This window comes from Bombus affinis, chromosome 4 (assembly GCF_024516045.1).
Source record: "Bombus affinis isolate iyBomAffi1 chromosome 4, iyBomAffi1.2, whole genome shotgun sequence".
Lineage (NCBI taxonomy): Eukaryota > Metazoa > Arthropoda > Insecta > Hymenoptera > Apidae > Bombus > Bombus affinis.
The window spans coordinates 10,946,807-10,966,039 of record NC_066347.1 but is presented as its reverse complement, the minus strand read 5'-3'; the positions used below and the strand labels follow the sequence as shown (position 1 = coordinate 10,966,039).

General features: G+C 34.7%; 1 protein-coding gene across 1 annotated transcript; it reads right to left on the bottom strand.

The window, feature by feature from the left end:
- Nucleotides 1-1,927: 1,927 nt before the first annotated feature.
- LOC126915625 (heart- and neural crest derivatives-expressed protein 1-like) lies at nt 1,928-7,334 on the bottom strand. Its single transcript, XM_050720469.1, has 3 exons — nt 6,704-7,334; nt 5,281-5,918; nt 1,928-3,000 (listed from the first exon to the last, which is right to left on the bottom strand). Exons 1-3 carry the CDS (start codon nt 6,786-6,788, stop codon nt 2,866-2,868), a joined length of 858 nt encoding a protein of 285 aa, XP_050576426.1. The 5' UTR covers nt 6,789-7,334; the 3' UTR covers nt 1,928-2,865.
- Nucleotides 7,335-19,233: the final 11,899 nt, after the last annotated feature.

The following is a 19,233-nucleotide window of genomic DNA, read 5'->3' as shown; positions in this document are numbered from 1 at the left end:
CTCCTATAATTTCCCAATCTCGTGTGCTTTTTCCCTGAGTCATTCATTTCCTCACTATACATATACATATGTGCATATGTATGTATTAAATTTTTGTATAATATGCAAAAATATACAAAATAACCAAAATTATAGTACCAGTTTAACATTTAGTAGATGAATTAAATTCCTACATAGGTAACACTCTTTTAATAGTAAATATCCGCAATCTAAGAATAATATATACGGATCCGTACATATGTATACAAGGTCCCTTTCGTACTATACGAATCGTACATGGTCTCAGTAGCACAGCAGGGGCTTCATGGTAAGGTTTTGACAAGGAAGCAACGATCTCTTTGCTGCTACCGAGAATAACCGAGTTCCTTAGGTACTGCGGAGTGTTTATATCGTCGATTCGGGCCACGGAGGTGTTCTGCGCTTCATCAACCGAAGAGTTTACAAAGCGGTACCGATTCACCTCCTCGTGTTTAACACCTTCTACCGGGAAAGCATGTGCCTCTTTGTTCTCCAAAAAAGTATCTACTTCTGCCTTTACTTTTTTCATTTTTATTTACACATTGAGTTTCTAGAATATTTTCATTTCATTGCGCTCTGCGATGACCTAGTATGTAGATGTTACAGAACGACAATAAACTCGAAGCTCAATACTGACAGACTGATCGATGACTATTTATTGGAATAAACGTCGAGTGGTGCTATATTATCATAGAGATATGAAGATAGAAGTACACAAGTCGTATGTTACCGCGTAAATGAATACAATATGGGGATAGAAAGAGAATGCTGCATAAAAGCACCTTCTACCCTTATCTGATTAGGCATGCACACTGTCGCCGCTTGTTGATCAGTGTTCTACTTACATATTTATGATATGAATGTGCATGCGTTATTAGACAAGGACACAAAAGATTTCTAACAGCGTAACAGAATAGCATAATCCATTGCATGCTATGATTGATATACGGATGATATCACTCACATATTGTATCATCGCTCACGAATGGGGATAATTAGCTATAAAAAAATAAGTCCAGTACCTAGAATAAATTTCATCATTTAACCTAACCTTCACAGTTCTACAAATTGGTTTGGATTTTTAAAAATATTTGATACTTATTATTCAATTTCTTAATATCATTCAATTTGTGAAACATATCCGATATTTTTAGTATAATTTAGTGTTTTCATTTAAATGTCAATGTGGAATTTATCCATTAATTGGCTTCCTCTTATGCGTGGTTCGATTGATCGAGGACAACAGATTTACAATATACAAAGCCGACAATGTTGTCACTATGCAGTTATCGATGAAGCTAAATACCGTATCGTTGTCAGATAAAAGTGCTGCAAATATTTAGTCTTGATTAATCGCTGCGCATCTACTTGTTTATTTGATACTCAGAAAAATAATCAGCTATGGAATGGTACTGAATGACAAACATGTCAAGGATGATTAAAGATCATTTATTATAAACCAATGAAAATTAATATACTGCACGCAACTCTCTCAAACTATACTTGCATGATTTTCTCCTAGAAAGGAAGGACAGATGTTGTATGGATGTAGGGGAATCTTTCTTTCCTTTCAATAGATGTATCGGCAACACGCTCAGATTAAGAAGCTGAACGTGGATCAAGTACCGGCGCCAGAAAATCCAAGAAATTTGAAACCGTCGCCGAGGAACAATGCTTTCTCAGCATGTAACTAAGGAAAACATATCTTTCAGACAAGTCAAGACCTTAACGCAAGAGCCAGGAGAAGATCTATTTGACTGAGATTGAGAGCTCTTCCTCTGTTTACAAGCTAGACGGGATTGTTTCCGTTTAATTCTTACTACTTGATATTTACATTTTTACTATTATATAATTTTAAAGCATATAAAACGTAAAAGGGGGGAGAGAGAGAGAAAGAATACCCGAGAGCTTAAGTTACTAGATACCCTATTTATTACTAGTGACTTTTTACTTTTTATACATTGTTAAAGATAATCTATACAAAAGTTTACAAGCATCTTAAATCAATCGACTTGCTTAGATCTAACGAAAGAATGATATCACTTAAATTCTTTAACTGATAAAAACTGTATGAAATTTTGATTTTCGATGAAATATCTGATATCCAAACTCGATATTATATATGTAATAATACCGATTGGTTTCGTGAATCGATGTTTTCTTGAAGAAACGAAGAATAAAAGAAATGAAAAATAAAATGTTATAGGTTAACGTAGAATAAAATGTGAAAGGATAACGAGGTTGACGTAAATTATTATCGACTAAGAAATAAGATACTCCTATTTACAGGCAGACCTATACTCGCAGACGCGTATTTACAAACAATCGCTTGTATTTTACAACAGACCTATCGACGCTTTCTGCGTTCAAATAAAAATAATGCTCTGTTTTTTTATTGAGATTTAGCAAGTTCTACTCGTAACGGAAATTCCAGAAATCATCAAAAGTGTGAATCTGTTAAAAAAGTCTTTTAGAAAGAAAAAAGGAAAAGTAAAGAGATTAAAAGAACGATATCAATTTTTCACCCGCTTATATACACTCATACACATACAACACTTAGCGTAATTTTTACACTAATCTTATCTCGCAGCTATGTGAATAAATTAATCTTATTTTATACCGTAACATTTCGTCGTTCGTAAAATGAAAGAGTAACAAATATTTTTCTTCTTACTATTTATGTTCCACGAAATACTTGATAGCTGTCTAGGAAAAGTTGAGAATAATCGAAGGTTCCTGGCTAGCCACCAACATTGATCTAACTTTCAATTTGTTCGGTTTCTCGATAATGACGGGAGAACAGAAGCCATAAAGTGTCAGAAATAGATAGATCGGGAATCGATGATTTTATTGCATCTGGTTGGTAGGCGATTCCTGCTTCAATTCGAGGGCCCACATATGCTGCGGCCAACCAGTTCGGCCTTTGCTTTTCGATGATTCCTCAGACCCTAGGCCTGATGCCTGGTGTAAATACGACTCGTTCTGCAATGAAAAATTGAATACATACAAAATACGTCTATTATAAAATATTTATATTCTCTAGATTTAAATATTATTTATATTTTTTATTGTCTCATGTACATATTTATGTTTTTTTGCCTCATATTTTTTTATTTAAACTTTAATATATACAGAATATAAATATTTTATAACTATGTTTTATATCGTTGTCTATTATTACATTTAGTATTTATTACTTTACAATTGTAATCTTTGCTTACATTTATATTTTTATGTAAATTCTAGTTACCTAAAGTTTGAAATTTATATGGTATCAATTGAAGGTTGATGACCTTGGGAACAAAGAAAGTTCTCTTTGGGTGGCGAGGAATCACAGAAAACAGGAGAAACCACGAAACTACAGGGTGGTCCAATAATCATTTTCGAAATTTAAGTTACGGAAACAATCTAAACTATAATATATAGTCGAAGAACCTTTGATACCTGGTGATCTAACCGCAATCCAGTTTATTCACCACTTCACAAAAATTCTTTTCTTCTCGTTCGTTAAATTTTTAGTCGATTCTGTTGAACTTTAAACGTACCAATTACTTGTTTGTCTAACTGAACATTTTACGTATAACATATTACAATTCTATATTGCCAACTCCACTTATTATTAATTAATTAAAAGAATCGATATTAGAATGATATTTGAAATATATAGAAATATAAAATTCGTATGAAATCATACTGGAAGCATTCTGAGCGGAATAAATTTTAATCTCCAACATTCCTGATTAGACTGTTTGACATCTCTAACAGGAATGGTTACTAAACATCCATTTAATCAAAAGAATACTCAGTTCTGTGTACAGCTAAAATTTATCAAGATTATACTAAATTTCTCATTTTCAAATAAACAGAACAAATTACATGCATGAAAATTTATTCGTTGCCTGGCGTCGATAAACTTATTTTGTCACAACGCGGAAGACAAGCGTGTTATATGCTCAATCGAGAACATTCGTTTGGATGGCACGTGAACACGATGAGATTTTTCTCCTCTGTCTTTCTTCATCTAAAAGTTTTAGTATGACAAGTTTAAGGTCGAGTTCTCAGGCGTCGACGAACGACGTCCAATTAAAGAGAACGATGTTTATTCGAAGGCAACGCTTACGAAAGTGTTCCAGGAGATTTAAAGGAAAGTAGACGAAGGGCATAAATTCTTAGTTGAAGTGCACACCGCCGATTTTCGCCGTGGAAGTACGCTCGAGGACCCTTTCAGAGTATTTTCAAGTTTAGACATCAGAATATGATTATTTTTTTGATTTTGAAGTTTTCCAAAAGAGATTTAAATTATTGATGATGTGTATTTATTTATCGCTTTCTACAATCTGAGATGTTTAGGTCATAGAACGAGACCTATTTATTATTACAGGTTGAAAAAATATTTATATTTCCATACTTCAAATGTAGAAACGGATATTAACAGAAATATCTATGAGCATTTACAGAGCAAGACTTTCAACAAAATGGTAACGCTGTCTTATTAACAAATATATAAATAAGTATGTCGCAGAGATAAACAAATGGATAGTAGACGAAATAGTCTATTGATTATAACATAATAAACCAATATTTTCTCACATCGAATATGAAACACGTGAATATAAGCTAGGGCCTGTCTCGACTTGTCTGAATCTGCCTATATGAGATATCAAATTCGCTGCTACTTGATAGTATAGTAACTTGCTAAAAAATAGTCTATCATGCAATATGATACATTCTACGTATGATAATATTTATATTGGAAATTTGTCTTCCGCTGTATTGCGTTAAGACAAGTTTCAGCGTGTCTACAGCACATTACTGTCTAAACGATACTCCTTTACAACAATCAATCAAAATACAAAAACTTCGCAATAAAATAAAACTAACCTTCATTTTCATGATCGAAGCTTCCAAGTGTATGCTTTCTAGAGACTTTGACGTTTTGCTAGTAGTACAGTTAATTTTATCAGATTTCGGTTGCCACGATTGAACGTATTTTCACCCGGAAGTTTCGATTATATTAAAGAGGCAGCTACGATATTTATATAAATTACATTTGTTGGGAGAGGAAAACAGATATAATCTTCACATTCAAAAGTGCAGAAGTTCGTTATTACAAATAATAGCTGACAATGAATTTACAGCATGAATGTATATAATTTGATTTCTGTTGGTTTACTCAAACTGCTAGAAAGTAGAGCTGCTTCCTTATTGTAGTCTTTTAAGTTTTAATTACACCGTGAAAGCTGGAAATTTCTAAAAACTAACCTGATTTGCCTGAGCCGTCTTGTTCCTTCTGCCATTAGACAAAATTTCAGCACGAAAGGTCTGCGGCTCTTCTCCTTCGTCACTTTCCAATACCGCCATCAGGTATCCAATATACGAAGCTGCCAACCTCAATGTTTTAATCTTCGACAGTTTCGTATCCGCCGGCACATTGGGTATGCAATCACGAAGATCGGCAAACGCATTGTTAATACTTTGTGTGCGCCTTCTTTCCTTCTTATTCGCTGTATTTCTCCTTTTAGGCCTAACGACAACTGCGCCGTCTCTAGTTCCTTGTCTGAGATGTTGTTGAAGCGATCCATCAACTTGATTCATCGAAGTAACTGTCGAATAATCGCCGTCTCTTCTGTGATTTTGTTGTTGATGATGATGGTGATGGTGTAAATGATGATGAGAAATATCTTGTTGAGGTGGGTAAGGCAAATTGGGATAGTGTTGGCTGATAGAAGGGTGTGGATATTGTTGCAGGGATGAGTAGCTCGGTTCTTGGACGCCGATCTCTTCGATCAGGGGAGGCGTCGAGGCGGTGGGACTTCCGGCGCCAGAACTACCCCCAGAGATCCCGGAATCCGCGCCCCAGTACGTCGATTGGCTATCCGCGTCGGGCACGTTCAGCGGCCCTACAAAAGAGAAATGGAGAATTTTATATATCGAATGGCGAAGTGTGCAACAGTTTTTACGTGCTTAAAAATTACTTTGTTTTTACTATATTTTATTTTAGATTTTAATTATTATCTCGTTTAAGGAATATCGTTTTATTATTATGCTATAATTGCGAATGCGTTTAGTGGATTTGTACCATTTTTTGTGGTGCTTTTTGTTTCAGCGATTTCTTTTTCTTATCGTGTTATTTTACTATTATATCAATTATCTTTTGCAACGTCTGCGTTATTCATTAATCTATTCTTTGAAAGTTTTGTAAGATAATATGATATAAATGTGAATAATGAAATAGTTATTGAATGTTAATAGGAAGATACTTTCTTGGACTTTAAAGATCTTCCTTGTTATACTATTTTCTTTCTAATAATTAAAGCTTCTGAATTATCAATCCTCTCATAGTCTGAAGATTACTTAATATTCTACGAGCAAAATTCTCCATGTTTCGCTACAAAAAATTGAACGATCCAAAATTTTGGAAATTTCGTCTATCTATATTTAGAAATCACCTGTATTTTCGAAGCAAACACATGCATGCAAGTGGTAAGTGGTATGAAATTTGTTTTCTACATTCTTCCAGTTTTAAAAGTACTCCTTAGTATTTTTGTAGGCAAATCGCACAGCGATGCTATAAAATTTTGATAAGATTCTCTTTATGATTCCTAGATAATAAACCATACCAACTAACATATTAATAAAAACTATAAGTAGATACAAAAATGAATATCTATAGAATAGAACTTACCATATGGTAATTGCGTGACATAATTGTAGGGTTGATGCCATTGCGGATAATAATCCGGCTGCGCCTCGTAACCCCCGAGCATCATTGTAACTTCTTCTTTTCCTTCACTTCCTTTCACTGTCACAATAACTTCACCAATAAAAATCTCACTTGCGATCAGCGAATGAATCGCGTACAAAGTGGAGTCCGATTTTTGAAAATCTGTTTAACCCTGATTTAATTCTTCCATCAATCGCAATTCTTCTACAACAGAACGTTCTTGAAATTGACTTCGAACAATTTTCTGGAAACCTCGAAATCTTCGTTCGCTGAGAACTTCAATTACACAAAATTTCCAACCCCAATTATCTAAAGCAAAATGTGCAAAAGCCGAAAAAGATTATCTCTTATAATTTCTCTTCCTTAACAACCCGAAACGATTGAGAAATCGGTTGGAATATTTCTTATCCGAAGGAAGGCATGAGGGATGCGACGAAGGATGCCGCGTTTCACTGGTCACGAGGTCACTGCGTTTCCGGATGCGGTCCAAGTGCCACTGAGAAAAGAACGCCGAATTCGGAGGTCGCCTCGAGTGGCTGGGTTATTCCGTTTGGTACTCGAGCACGTCGCTGGTGGGTGTACACGCAGACTCCAGAGGGAGAGAGTTGAAGCTCGTGGAGAGGAATCAAAGGGCGGAGCTCGAGCTGGTTTACGCCCATGCAGCGCATATCGTTCGATTCAATTAAGAAATTGAACTGAACGGGGAATCAGCCAACACCGGAGTGCATGATTTATACAAATAGTGAGCGCAGAGGATCCGATATATACCATGGATCTGAGATATATTGGACACGCTATGGTAATTTTCCTTGTTTTTCCCTTAGTGGATGGTGGTGGTGGTGGTGGAATTTAAAATATAATAAAATATAATTCAATATAATAATAAAATATTTTGAATTGATGATTTTTGTTAGAACTTGCTAGAAGACACTTAATAATTGTTAATGATTTTTTCTTCAGATGAATTTAACATTCAGTTTTATTTGTTTATCCCCCTTGCTCTGGCCATGCCATTTCATGGCCATGGAGATTCTTCTTCCCCATGCAATAGGTAGGTTTCATCTATTCGCAACGCATTGTGGTTTTATATTATACGTATTATACAGGTTTCGTAATATTTATATAAACGTAGATACTGCTTATGTGATAACTTAACTTTCATTCAATTATGACTGCTCCTGTGTCACATCGCTAAATTCAAGAATAAGAGGATCATGGAGCTATTCGTGAACATGCCTTAAATCTATAATTAAACGTCAAAGAAAATTGGGTGCATCCGTCTTCAATAAATACACTTCCACGAATTTCATCCAAGAGCGTCCTATTTTAAAATTCGTTGGCGCACTTTTAATCCGCAGTGTCGGAGCAATACCAGGGTGGGGGATGCTCAAGTGGCTTTCGATAAAGGGTTGTCGTAATTAGCGGCAAAAAGGACTGAAAATAGTAGTGGTCAGCGCACGATCCTCCTCCACAGCTTGGAGCTACTTTAAGTGGCTTTATCTGTCTTTTTCCCAGGGCCGACGCTTCTCCGGATGGCAAAAAGCCCCCTCTGTCAGTGTGCGTTACCGTCAACGCGTCGTCGCTCCACTTTTTTACCGATTCTTGCTCGCGCGACTCAATGTCGAATAAATTAACATACTTATCTATAGTTTGAAGCTATGCCCAATGTTATCTGAGGGATTAAAAGTGGATTTAACTTTATTTCCAGGGCAATGTCTCGATTGATTCGATGGAAGAAAATAAGGGAAGGGTCTTTGACATTTATCTATCTTGTTTGTTATTGAGATTCTGATTTATCTTTTTATTCACAATATTACCCTTGCTACTTACTTTCTGTCCAGTGAACTAATCATTCCTCTATATTCTACATCATCAAACTTCCTTTTTTCCTTTTCGATTTCTGGTGAAGGCTATATTACATGTTCTGATGATAGATTTCACACGTCTGACAGTCGACTAGTTCAAAGTGAAGTTTACGACGATAAAGATGATTTAAAGGCAATTTTCTGAGAACCAGGTCTTTTTCGGTCACCCTTCATTCCCTGGTCAAAAGGAGAATCTTCGGTCGGTGTTTCTTGAAATGCGACACCGTTCGAATTTTTATTAACCCAGATCAGGGATTGCGTCCCCTTGACAACGAGCTACTGTGAATGTCGGCCTGGAACGAACAAAAAGGGTTTGTTTATTATTCCAACAGCCAAGAGTAACCTTTCCTTCCATCTACCACTCGTTCATTACCAATCAAAGTCTCCGTTGTCTTCATCCTTTCCCTTTGTTGTATAGGATACGTATATTAATATTTAGTCTCCCATTAACTGAATCGAAACAATTTGCAATCAATGAAATAAAAATGTCTATTTCTTCTACACCTTGTAGAACCATTGTCATTAGTCACCCAACTACTAGACACGACGGACCAGATCCGCAGACTAAAAAGAAAATACCCTCTAGATTAAATCCTTAGATTCTACTAGAACCAACAATATAAAACTATTATAAGCCATATCATTGTTAACACAGAAAATTCTCAACGAGAATTGATTGTAAATATTCTAATAAATAAACCTTGTAGAACCATTACCTTCTTCTAAATTCGTTCCAAAATTTATGTTTCCCTAAAGATACAACTCATTAGTATTTTTTATAACACATTACTATATTAGGTATTTATAATTTGAGATATTTTCATCTATCTTTCAATTTGAAAAAATTTGAATAAAGATTGTACGTTCCACAAATTTATTTTTGTTCATTACGATATACAACATATTTTGATTTTAATATTTTTTATAACACATTACTATATTAGGTATTTATAATTTGAGATATTTTCATCTATCTTTCAATTTGAAAAAATTTGAATAAAGATTGTACGTTCCACAAATTTATTTTTGTTCATTACGATATACAACATATTTTGATTTTAATATTTTTTATAACACATTACTATATTAGGTATTTATAATTTGAGATATTTTCATCTATCTTTCAATTTGAAAAAATTTGAATAAAGATTGTACGTTCCACAAATTTATTTTTGTTCATTACGATATACAGCATATTTTGATTTTAATATGAACACGGTATGAATGAACTGTGTATTAGAGGGGTTGCCTGTAACATTCGGTACTTTCCTTAAAAAAAAAAAAAGACCATAAAGAAAAAGGAAGGGATATCTTTGGTATGCTTACCGATGGCCCGTTCACGGTTTAAAGGGCTACCGGATTTTCATGAATGAACCCAGCGAGCGGACGTAGCAAGAGGAAAAGGCAACCGGTTTTAAGGATCGTCTACCAGTTTATGATATACAGAGGACACGTGTACGCGATCCCAGTGTTTATGTTTTCAATTTGTGACACCGGAACGGATCCGAAATCTGGCATGATTGTGGATCTCTTTAAACAAATCATCCTGGCCTAACGATCGTAACTAATTTGTATTCTTTCTTGACCCTCCGCCCTTCGGTAGAAGATTTCTCATTTTCCTGGAATTTCTTTCTGTAAAGTTGGTGAAAGTATGTCAAAGATGTAATTTCGTTATAATTGTGCAAGGTAATTTTGTATATTATTTTTTGTTGCAATATTGCATTAATATTCGCAGGTTTTGTGTGAATTATTTTGTGAAATTTTTAAGGAAAAATTTGCAAGACGTAAACTGAACTATCTAATGTTTGGAAGTATGCAAATTCGAAAGCGGAAAATCGAAAATTTAGAAATATGAAAGCGGTAGTTGTAAAGTTTAAAATTTAGAAGTTTAATTTTGGAAATTTAGAAATGTGATAATTCGAAAACTGGATAAATCTACTTTAAAACTACAGCCACTCCATAAACTGAAATTCAGACTATACAGGAAGTTGAAATGCTGAATTGATTTCAATATTCCAACCTTTAGCCTCTTTCCTTATTTCTATATTTATCATATATTTTGCGAGTTTTTCTTAGAATACTAATTTAAAACACGTATGTAGATTAATGGAATACATTCGGCAGAACACAATAGGAGATACAGCAGATACATTAAAAAGTCTGCATAAATCAGGCTGAATAAATAAACACAAGAATTAACCAAAACGAATTTACTGAATAATTTTTTCCTATAAATTTCACAGAACAATAAAATTCCTCTGCTCTTTTAAAAATGATTTTACCTATACAACTTCTCGATTGAATACAATAATTTCGTGATATAATGATAAGGTAATTAGAATAAGACGTTACATTGTCTGCCATTTGTCATATTAACATCAATTAATCAACGCTTCAATTATCCTGCAATATTCATAAAGAACCGAAATTTTCACACGTATCCGCATAATTACTCAATTACTCAATCAATCAGGATCTATTACCAAGTTTTATTTTCGGTTTTCCGTGGCTGATCCGTAACGCTCGATAGTTTGTCTGTCTTCGTCCTTCCTATACGAGCTCCATTAATACTCGGTAACGCAATAAACTATATTTAGGGGGCGGCATGGCGTACACGTAGTATGATTTGATATCTCCTGAAACGCCACATGGCCCCTCTGAATTTCTCTCTTCCTCTCCGCAACTGCTGTCTTAACCTTATTCTTTCTCGCTTCCTTTTTTCATCTTCCCTTTCATTCTACCTCTTTCTGTTCGATCTTTCATTTCTTTCCTTTTCTTTCCGTTGGTAGAAGCTCACCATTTATATAGCCATGTAAGTCGTGCTCCTCTCTGAAAGATTAACTTTTAATGACCATCGATCTCTTTATAAATCTCTCTAAAATTTCTTGCCACTTTTTTGCGGATTGGTCCAAGTTCCTTCTGAGGCGATGATTAGGTTAGGTGAATAAAGATTGGCAAGAGTGACATAAGTATATAAATGAAGTGGGTGGAACTAGTTTCATTTGTTTACAATTGAGGTTAGGACACTCTCCCTTTTTTTTTCTTTTTTTTAAATAAAAGCTTGTCATATCGAATATGTCATAGTGAATTTTGTGAATTAATCAGAGATTATTCTTAAGAAACAATGACGAATCGAGAATTGATGACTGTTTTGGAAAGTTGCACGGGAAGTGCGATCGTTAGGGGAAAAATGAAGAAAGATGGGAAGAGGAACCACGTGTCATCGCGAGAAAAATAAATAAATTTCTGTTGCTGCGTTACCGACAGAGCGCAGAACACCGTGGTTCAACTCTTTGTTTACGTCTGCTGGCGTTTTCCGAAAAAATAGCCTACTTAACGACGGAAATAATAATTAGTAGACCGGGCCGTTCCAGAAACTCGAAGCCACGAGACTGGCACGCGTTTCGCGCGGAAAAAATTGTCCCCTAAATGGGTCACTTCATTATGTCAACATTAAAGTGACGAAATTTTAATGAAATTAGGAAATTATCGTTATTGTTATTGAACAATTTCAAGATCAACCATATATACATTGATTGTTATCATATTATGCATATTTATCAGACTCTGTTTAAAAATGAATCGATTAGATATTCGTTCATCGTTGTCCTGAAATATTAACGTTCACAGAATGCAATAAAATGCAACAAGACCATACATGGCTTTTCTCATACGTTTACCTCACTCTCAATTTCAAAGATCCAAAACCAGCCACCGTTACCCTAAGCTAACTAACCATGATACTTCTAATCAACATTCTACCTCTCAATTCTCGTTATCGCCGGAAGTCACTTAAACCTTGATACATATATCTATTTAAGTAATAATCGCGACAGCTCCACTCGTGAAGGGTAAAAGAAAAAAAATTGAAGGAGCGTGCGTCGCATGGTTGAGAAGAAGAAGTGGGGACCAGCAGCTTCCAACCACGGAGTGGAAGGGTCTCGTATCAGTCCCGTGGGTGCGTGGTCGTCCAATTCGGTGTCTGCTACTCGACACAGGGGTGTAAAAGTGGCGAGGGGACACACGCACCGCACCGAAACGACGCGCCGTCGGCTTTTGCGTTGCTGGAACGCAATCCAGAACACCTTCTAATCACCCTCTAATCGCTCCTACCTATATTTGAGGGAAACCGCACCACACACCATCTACATAGGCGCCACCTTGTGATTTGTGAATATACTTGAGTTGTCCCTTCCGATAAGTCATTTCTTTTTTATTGTATTTTTTCTCGACTTTCGATTCTATGGTCTTGAAACGAGGTTGGATGGTTTTATTTGAAGATTATATGGAAAGATATTGTCTTGAGTGTTGTTCCCTTCCAAATCTGAGGAGAACATACATTAGGATGATTAATGCTCTTTACATGTAAATTTTACAACTAGACTACGAATGTTTATGCAAATTTATATGCCAGAATATGCCAGAGGCAATTAAACTTGAATCAAAGCAAATTTTATAATGGGAGTTTTTAGCTTGATTGTTTTACGTATTTTTGTACATTATGTGCATCCTTTGTGTTTTCTCAGTTTCAAATATTTCATAAATGCATGAATATTCGCAGTTTACGGTTGATCCGCAGATCTGGTTGATTAATTATTTGGTACGTGTGTATTTAGTATAGATTGTCATATCTTCTATTCCTTGATTAAATTAATATGTAATTGTATTTTGAGGTTTTATTACTTGTATTACTTCCAAGAATAGAAAAGAGTTGGTTTGAAGAAATTATCCCGGAAAAGTGTGGATCTCAGGAAAGGCGTGGTAATCGACCGCCTAGCATCAAAGAGAAGAAATTAGTCGTGTTCAGAAGTGGTCGGTCGATCGCGCGGCATTTCCCTTTGACAACATCTCGGGGTCTGTCAAGAAGTTTCTGCGAGCAGACTGGCAGCCAGCCACTCGACCAATCACTTTCTCCCCTATCCCCTAGAAGAAGAACCAAAAATAAAAAAATAACATAAGGAAAAAACGAACGTAGTAAGCGTTTGGGAAGAATTCCGGAAAAGAACAGAGCTGCGAATAGATATATTTTAATAGTCGATTTGGAAATTAAAGAATTTAAAGCTTTATAAAATTAAAAAATTTCGACACTTGCATGGAACTTAGAGAATATTTTTGAAGAATTCAAAAATTGATTTGGGAATTTACAAATTTAGAATTTAGATTTATTTTTAACTATGTATCACGTGCGATTGGTAATTAATGATGGCATTTCAGGCAATAATACTCGTAACAATATATGTACCTAATTAGAAGTTATGTGCTGTTGATAACTGTAACTAATTATTTAAACATGGATACCATGTCTGGCAACAATCGAGTATAAAACCAGATGCCTTCTGTTATCACTAATAATTTATTTCAGTTTTTCTCTCTAACTTTTCCGAACTTTGTCGTACATGTATGTATAGGTTTACGAGCCTGACTCATTCGATTAACATTCTTCGATAATGTAGCTTTTGATCCGTGCAGCCACTTAATGACTCATACTTGTGTAATACATCGTTTCATTTAAAAGCATTATACATACTTTTGAAGTTTTTCGAAAAAACAATCACGGAATTGTTGGACGATTGATATATTGAAGATTGATGATTGTTTCTGAAAATATTTTTAGTTATGATTAATTGCTGCCATTAAAGCGATAAAGCAATACGTCATCTATAATTTCCATCTTTCTATCAGTTACTTTACTATGTATTATTTTACTTATCTAATGGTGCTTAATAAATTAAAGTGCTTCGTTTTTGCCACTTGACGTCTTATTTTGTTCTGTTAATTTGTTTAATTAGATATTAATTGATGCGACATGTTGGAACAGCACGTGTGACTGTAGAGCAAGGAAACAGGTGCCAGCTTACGTATTTATGCCACAGGTTATCCCTAGGGATAGCTACCGTTTAGGGTGAATCTCTTTGACGTTACAGGATATTCCATAACCTCTATGGTCGGAACATCGAAAATACTGCAATTAATTCTGTCATGCCGGAAATCGTGGGCATTAAAGTTGAAAAATCTTGGTTTTCACATGTTCCCCGGGTTATTGATTACATGTATACTCCTCCGTAAGAAATTAGAAGTTAAATGATATTTCGCATATTTCTGGATTTCTTACTGAAAGTAAAATATTACCGATGACAATTGACTTTAATCATTATTAGGGACAAATATCAACGATAGTTACAAAATATATAATGTAATAATGAAATATTTGGAAATTAAAAAGTTATCAAGTTAACCCTAACCTATATTCATCTATTCTTCATTTGTATTAAACTGGATAATTCCATTAACAGAAATTCATTTGATTACATTACTCGATTATTATTGCTCGATTTTGTTGATTACATATTTCCGATGAATATTTCGCTATTTGTTATCTACAAAACAGAGAAAATAAAGATTAGTTAATGACAAGACTAAACAACAATATTTCAGTTATCCTGTACTCAACGATAAAAAATGGGATTGATCAATGTCGAGCACGCCATTTTGGTACTAATGGGTGAAGAAGAGTCGAAAAGAGCCGCTGAAGAAGACGAAGAAGAAGCTTGTCAAGAAGGGAAAGAAGTCGCTGGTTACGCCCTCGTTTCAAATTACTTGACGATGAGATCGGCAGCGGCAATGGGCGTCGATCGGTAGGATCTCTTACATGAAACTTGATACAGATCTTTTTTCCAGCGACTAAATGCTTGGCGAACTTTTTATCCAAAACCTTTTACCGCTTATTCATTTTTCTATTGTTGAGTTCTCGAATTTGGAATATAGCAAAGACATGTGTATCGGACCCAGCTATCTCTTTCACCTATGATTTGACTAATTTGTCAGTTTACTTATATATTCCATTTGATGAAAATTGGGATTATGCAAGAGAATTCAGATCTTGCTTTTATTAATCACTTCCCAAGGAAATTGTGGAACAGTAGAAGAATGGAAATATTTAGAAAGCTATTGAGGAAATTTGAGCAAAGGATAAGTTTCTCACGTGATCCTCAAAGTGGCATCTACATATATTGGGACATAATAGCTGAAGTTGGTCTTGGAATTTCTCTGGCGCCAGTCTCTTACTATGGATTTCGTAGAAAATTTACGAGTTTTCCTCCAGTTTCGTACACCGTAAGAAAAGAAGAGAGAATAATCGTTGACGTAGGTAAAAGTCTCGTCTCTCATGTGCAACCACTTGAGCTTTTTTACGTGCCTCTTCATATTTCACACTCGAACCTCCGATTCGTCTTCCTTCTTACTTTGTCTTCTTTCTCCTTCCGCGAACCTTTCCACGACCTGAAGATCTCTTTGCGAAACTTATTTTTGTTTCATTGAAACGTCTCCTTTTCTTCTTTAAGTATAATAATTTAAAAAAAAATTGTTGCATTGCTATAAATAAAACGATAATGAAAGAGGTATGTTATCGGATATAGTTTTTAAGAAAAGTTGTAATTTATTTTTAGTCTGATAAAGGAAGACCATAATTTGGATGATTGCTTTTTAAATAAAACTGGGATATAAAATTTGTGACAGGATGAATATAAATAAGATATAGTTAAATTAATAAGATAAAAAAAAACATTTCTTAATATTGAAAATTTTTAATCGCCATGCGGTCTTGACTCTACCTTCTCCTTTTTAACTCTACCTTCAAATTTATTTCATCAATTAATTCATCTACAGATTTTTACAACAATACAGATGAATTGTTGCATTCTTACCACGCATCGACATTACTCTTTCTATCCTTCAATTCTTTATTTGTTTTATCATGCATTCATTACTTATTGTTCGCAGATTTTTCCAAAAGAAGGATGTACATGGATACCAGATATTCAGCCAAGTTGTGTTTCCTTTTTGCCCAGGAAGCTCGATGGTCGATTACAAAGACAGAACAGATTTATTGTATTCTAACCTAACCTTTAGGGTCACAGATGCGGTCTCAGTGAGCTCAGCAATATGCGCCCTCGAGCTTCGGGTTACCATTTGTTGCGCAGATTGTCTTTCCTTGGTGGCGCGTGACACAGGTTAAGTTGTCTCGAAGAAGACGGTTTTCTTTCATTTCTTTGGTTTCCTTAACTCAACGAAGGAGGTCGGCGCCAGACTCATCACGGGATCCCGTCGATATCGCAGAAAGAGTCACAGTTTCTTTAAATGTAGGGATCGGTGTCCAGGAAATTGGAGACTGTCTAACTCACAATGTGAAAAACGTTGGTCTGGAATTCGACTTTATGTCTTTGAAACTTGAAACACCAAACGGAAGTTAGATATACAAAATTTACTTTACACTACGACTTCTTAAACTGAAATTTTTTTTTTTTTTTTTTTTTTTTTGTAGACTATTTACAATCAATTCTCGTTGAGAATTATAAGTAAATTCTTTTGGCGTGGTACTGTAACTTGGATTATAAGAATTCATAGTATGTTTGATTCTAGGAAACTGAAAAATTGAGAAAGAAATTTGCATCTTCTTTTTTCTTTTATTTAGATAACTCGGAAAGAATTTAGGAAATATTTCTTTTTCTTTTCATTCAATCGCTTAATTCACTTAATTCTATCCCCTACACCATAAGGCTGGTAACATAATCTATCATTACGCATTAATGAGGTAATATGTAGTTTATCTTATTCTAATTACCTTATCATTGTATCATTAATCATCGTATTACTGTAATTCTAGAGACTCTAGACTTTTATTAGCATCTAATCAAAATTCCAATCTGAATTTAATATAGAAAAGAAGATAAAAAAATATTTGTAATAATTTGATTATAAAGTCTTGTTAATTTAAAAACTGAAGAACGAATTACATCAAATATCATACATGCAGACAATAGGAATAAAGAAATAGAATACTGTATACATAACAATTCCTAAAACTGTTTCTATATCATTCAAAAATCACAAGTCACTTTCCGTTCCCCAAAAATTCTCGATACTCGTAACTACCGTGTTTCAAAGCTTCTTTCTTATTTTACCAGTTCATTGTGCATGCTAACGAAGCGTGGAAAGAACGGTTGAATGCTGTGTATGGAAACTAGTATGGAAACCAGACTATATTGGCAGGGACATAAATGTCGTTTACGAGAAGAATAGAGGGGACAAATGTTTCGCCGTTGCGTTAGTTCATTGCGGAAAAACGATGGGCTCTCGCAGATGTCGACCACACGTGGATGACGGTCCAGCACTGAAATCCACTCCCTGTATTTCTCACAACGGGGCGTCTACCGTTTCCACCGACTACTAGAACCTAACCCCAATTTACGCAATCACGAATCACGCCTGCCATCCACTCCTCCGCACTGCGTAATAACTAAATGCATTCCATCCTACATAGGGGTTGTGCTGGCGGTTGGATATGATACTATCAATGTAGATGGCTCTATTGTTGATGGACTGTATTAATTAGATTATTGGCAAAGGACTTTAACACATTAACAGCTGGCATGGCGAAATTATAATTTCTATAGATTAATGGATTCTTTTATCTCATATTAAGATAATTGAGCTAACATTAATGTATATTTGGTAACCTAAATTTAACCTAGCCTAGTAAATGCATGCGTAAATACTTATGTATAACCTAAAAAGAAAGAAGAACATTTCTTAAGAGCTTTCTTCTCTTCCTTATGGAAGTTGTGAGGCTTCTTCAATTGCCTACCCAAGTTGTTAATCATCTGCAAAGCACGCAGATGCCTTTTTAAATACTTGACCGAAAATATGGGGTTGATTTTCCCACGGAAGGACGAACGTCCCAAGGGCGCTTTAAGCACGTGTTGCAACTGCACTTGCAACCCTTGAAACGTTTTCCGTTAATGATGTCATCAAATTCCCACATATTCATTGTCGCTTAACCAATATGTACATATATTTCATAACAATTCCAATAACCTTCCTTTGACTCAATTTTCATTGTATTACTCGATGATGGAAATCGCCTTATCTTTTATTATATATATCTCTGAAATATAAATTCTAGATTTACATTCTATAATAATTTTTATTTTTCTTCGTGAAAATTTAATGTCTTTACGCAGAAAGAGGAATAAGAAAAAAATTGATTTCTCAAAAGGACGCATTTTCTACATTGCAAGTCGTAAGGTATCAATTTCTTCCACGGATAAAACAAACAGTTCATTCTCTTCTCGGCTTACTTGTTATTTCTCGTGGATCGCGTTAGAAGAATGAAAAGAATGTATTCGTATAGAAACGTTAAGCGAGGCAAAAGCATTAGTTAAAGACTTAGACCTAAGTAAACAGTGACACGAACTGAGGCTAATGTTGCAGTAACTAGAAATTATCCTGACCTATTTTCCTGTTATTTTGTCGCCCTAATATCATAGATTATATTTATGTATTTATATATCAGAAAATAATTCAAACAATTTAGGAAATATTGAAAAGGAAAAATGAAGAATAATTATTTTATGCATTAAATAATTCATCTTTTTTTCTTCATAAACAATATAGGTACTAAACAACAAGATATTCTAGATATATATATATTATAAAATATCAATATAACAAACATCATTAAAAAATATCGACATTGGTATTAAAGAATATCGGTAATTAGCTTTTAATTATTGTATACTTTATGTGTAGGAAAGTTGAGCATGGAGGAAGAAATATTTTAACAAAACG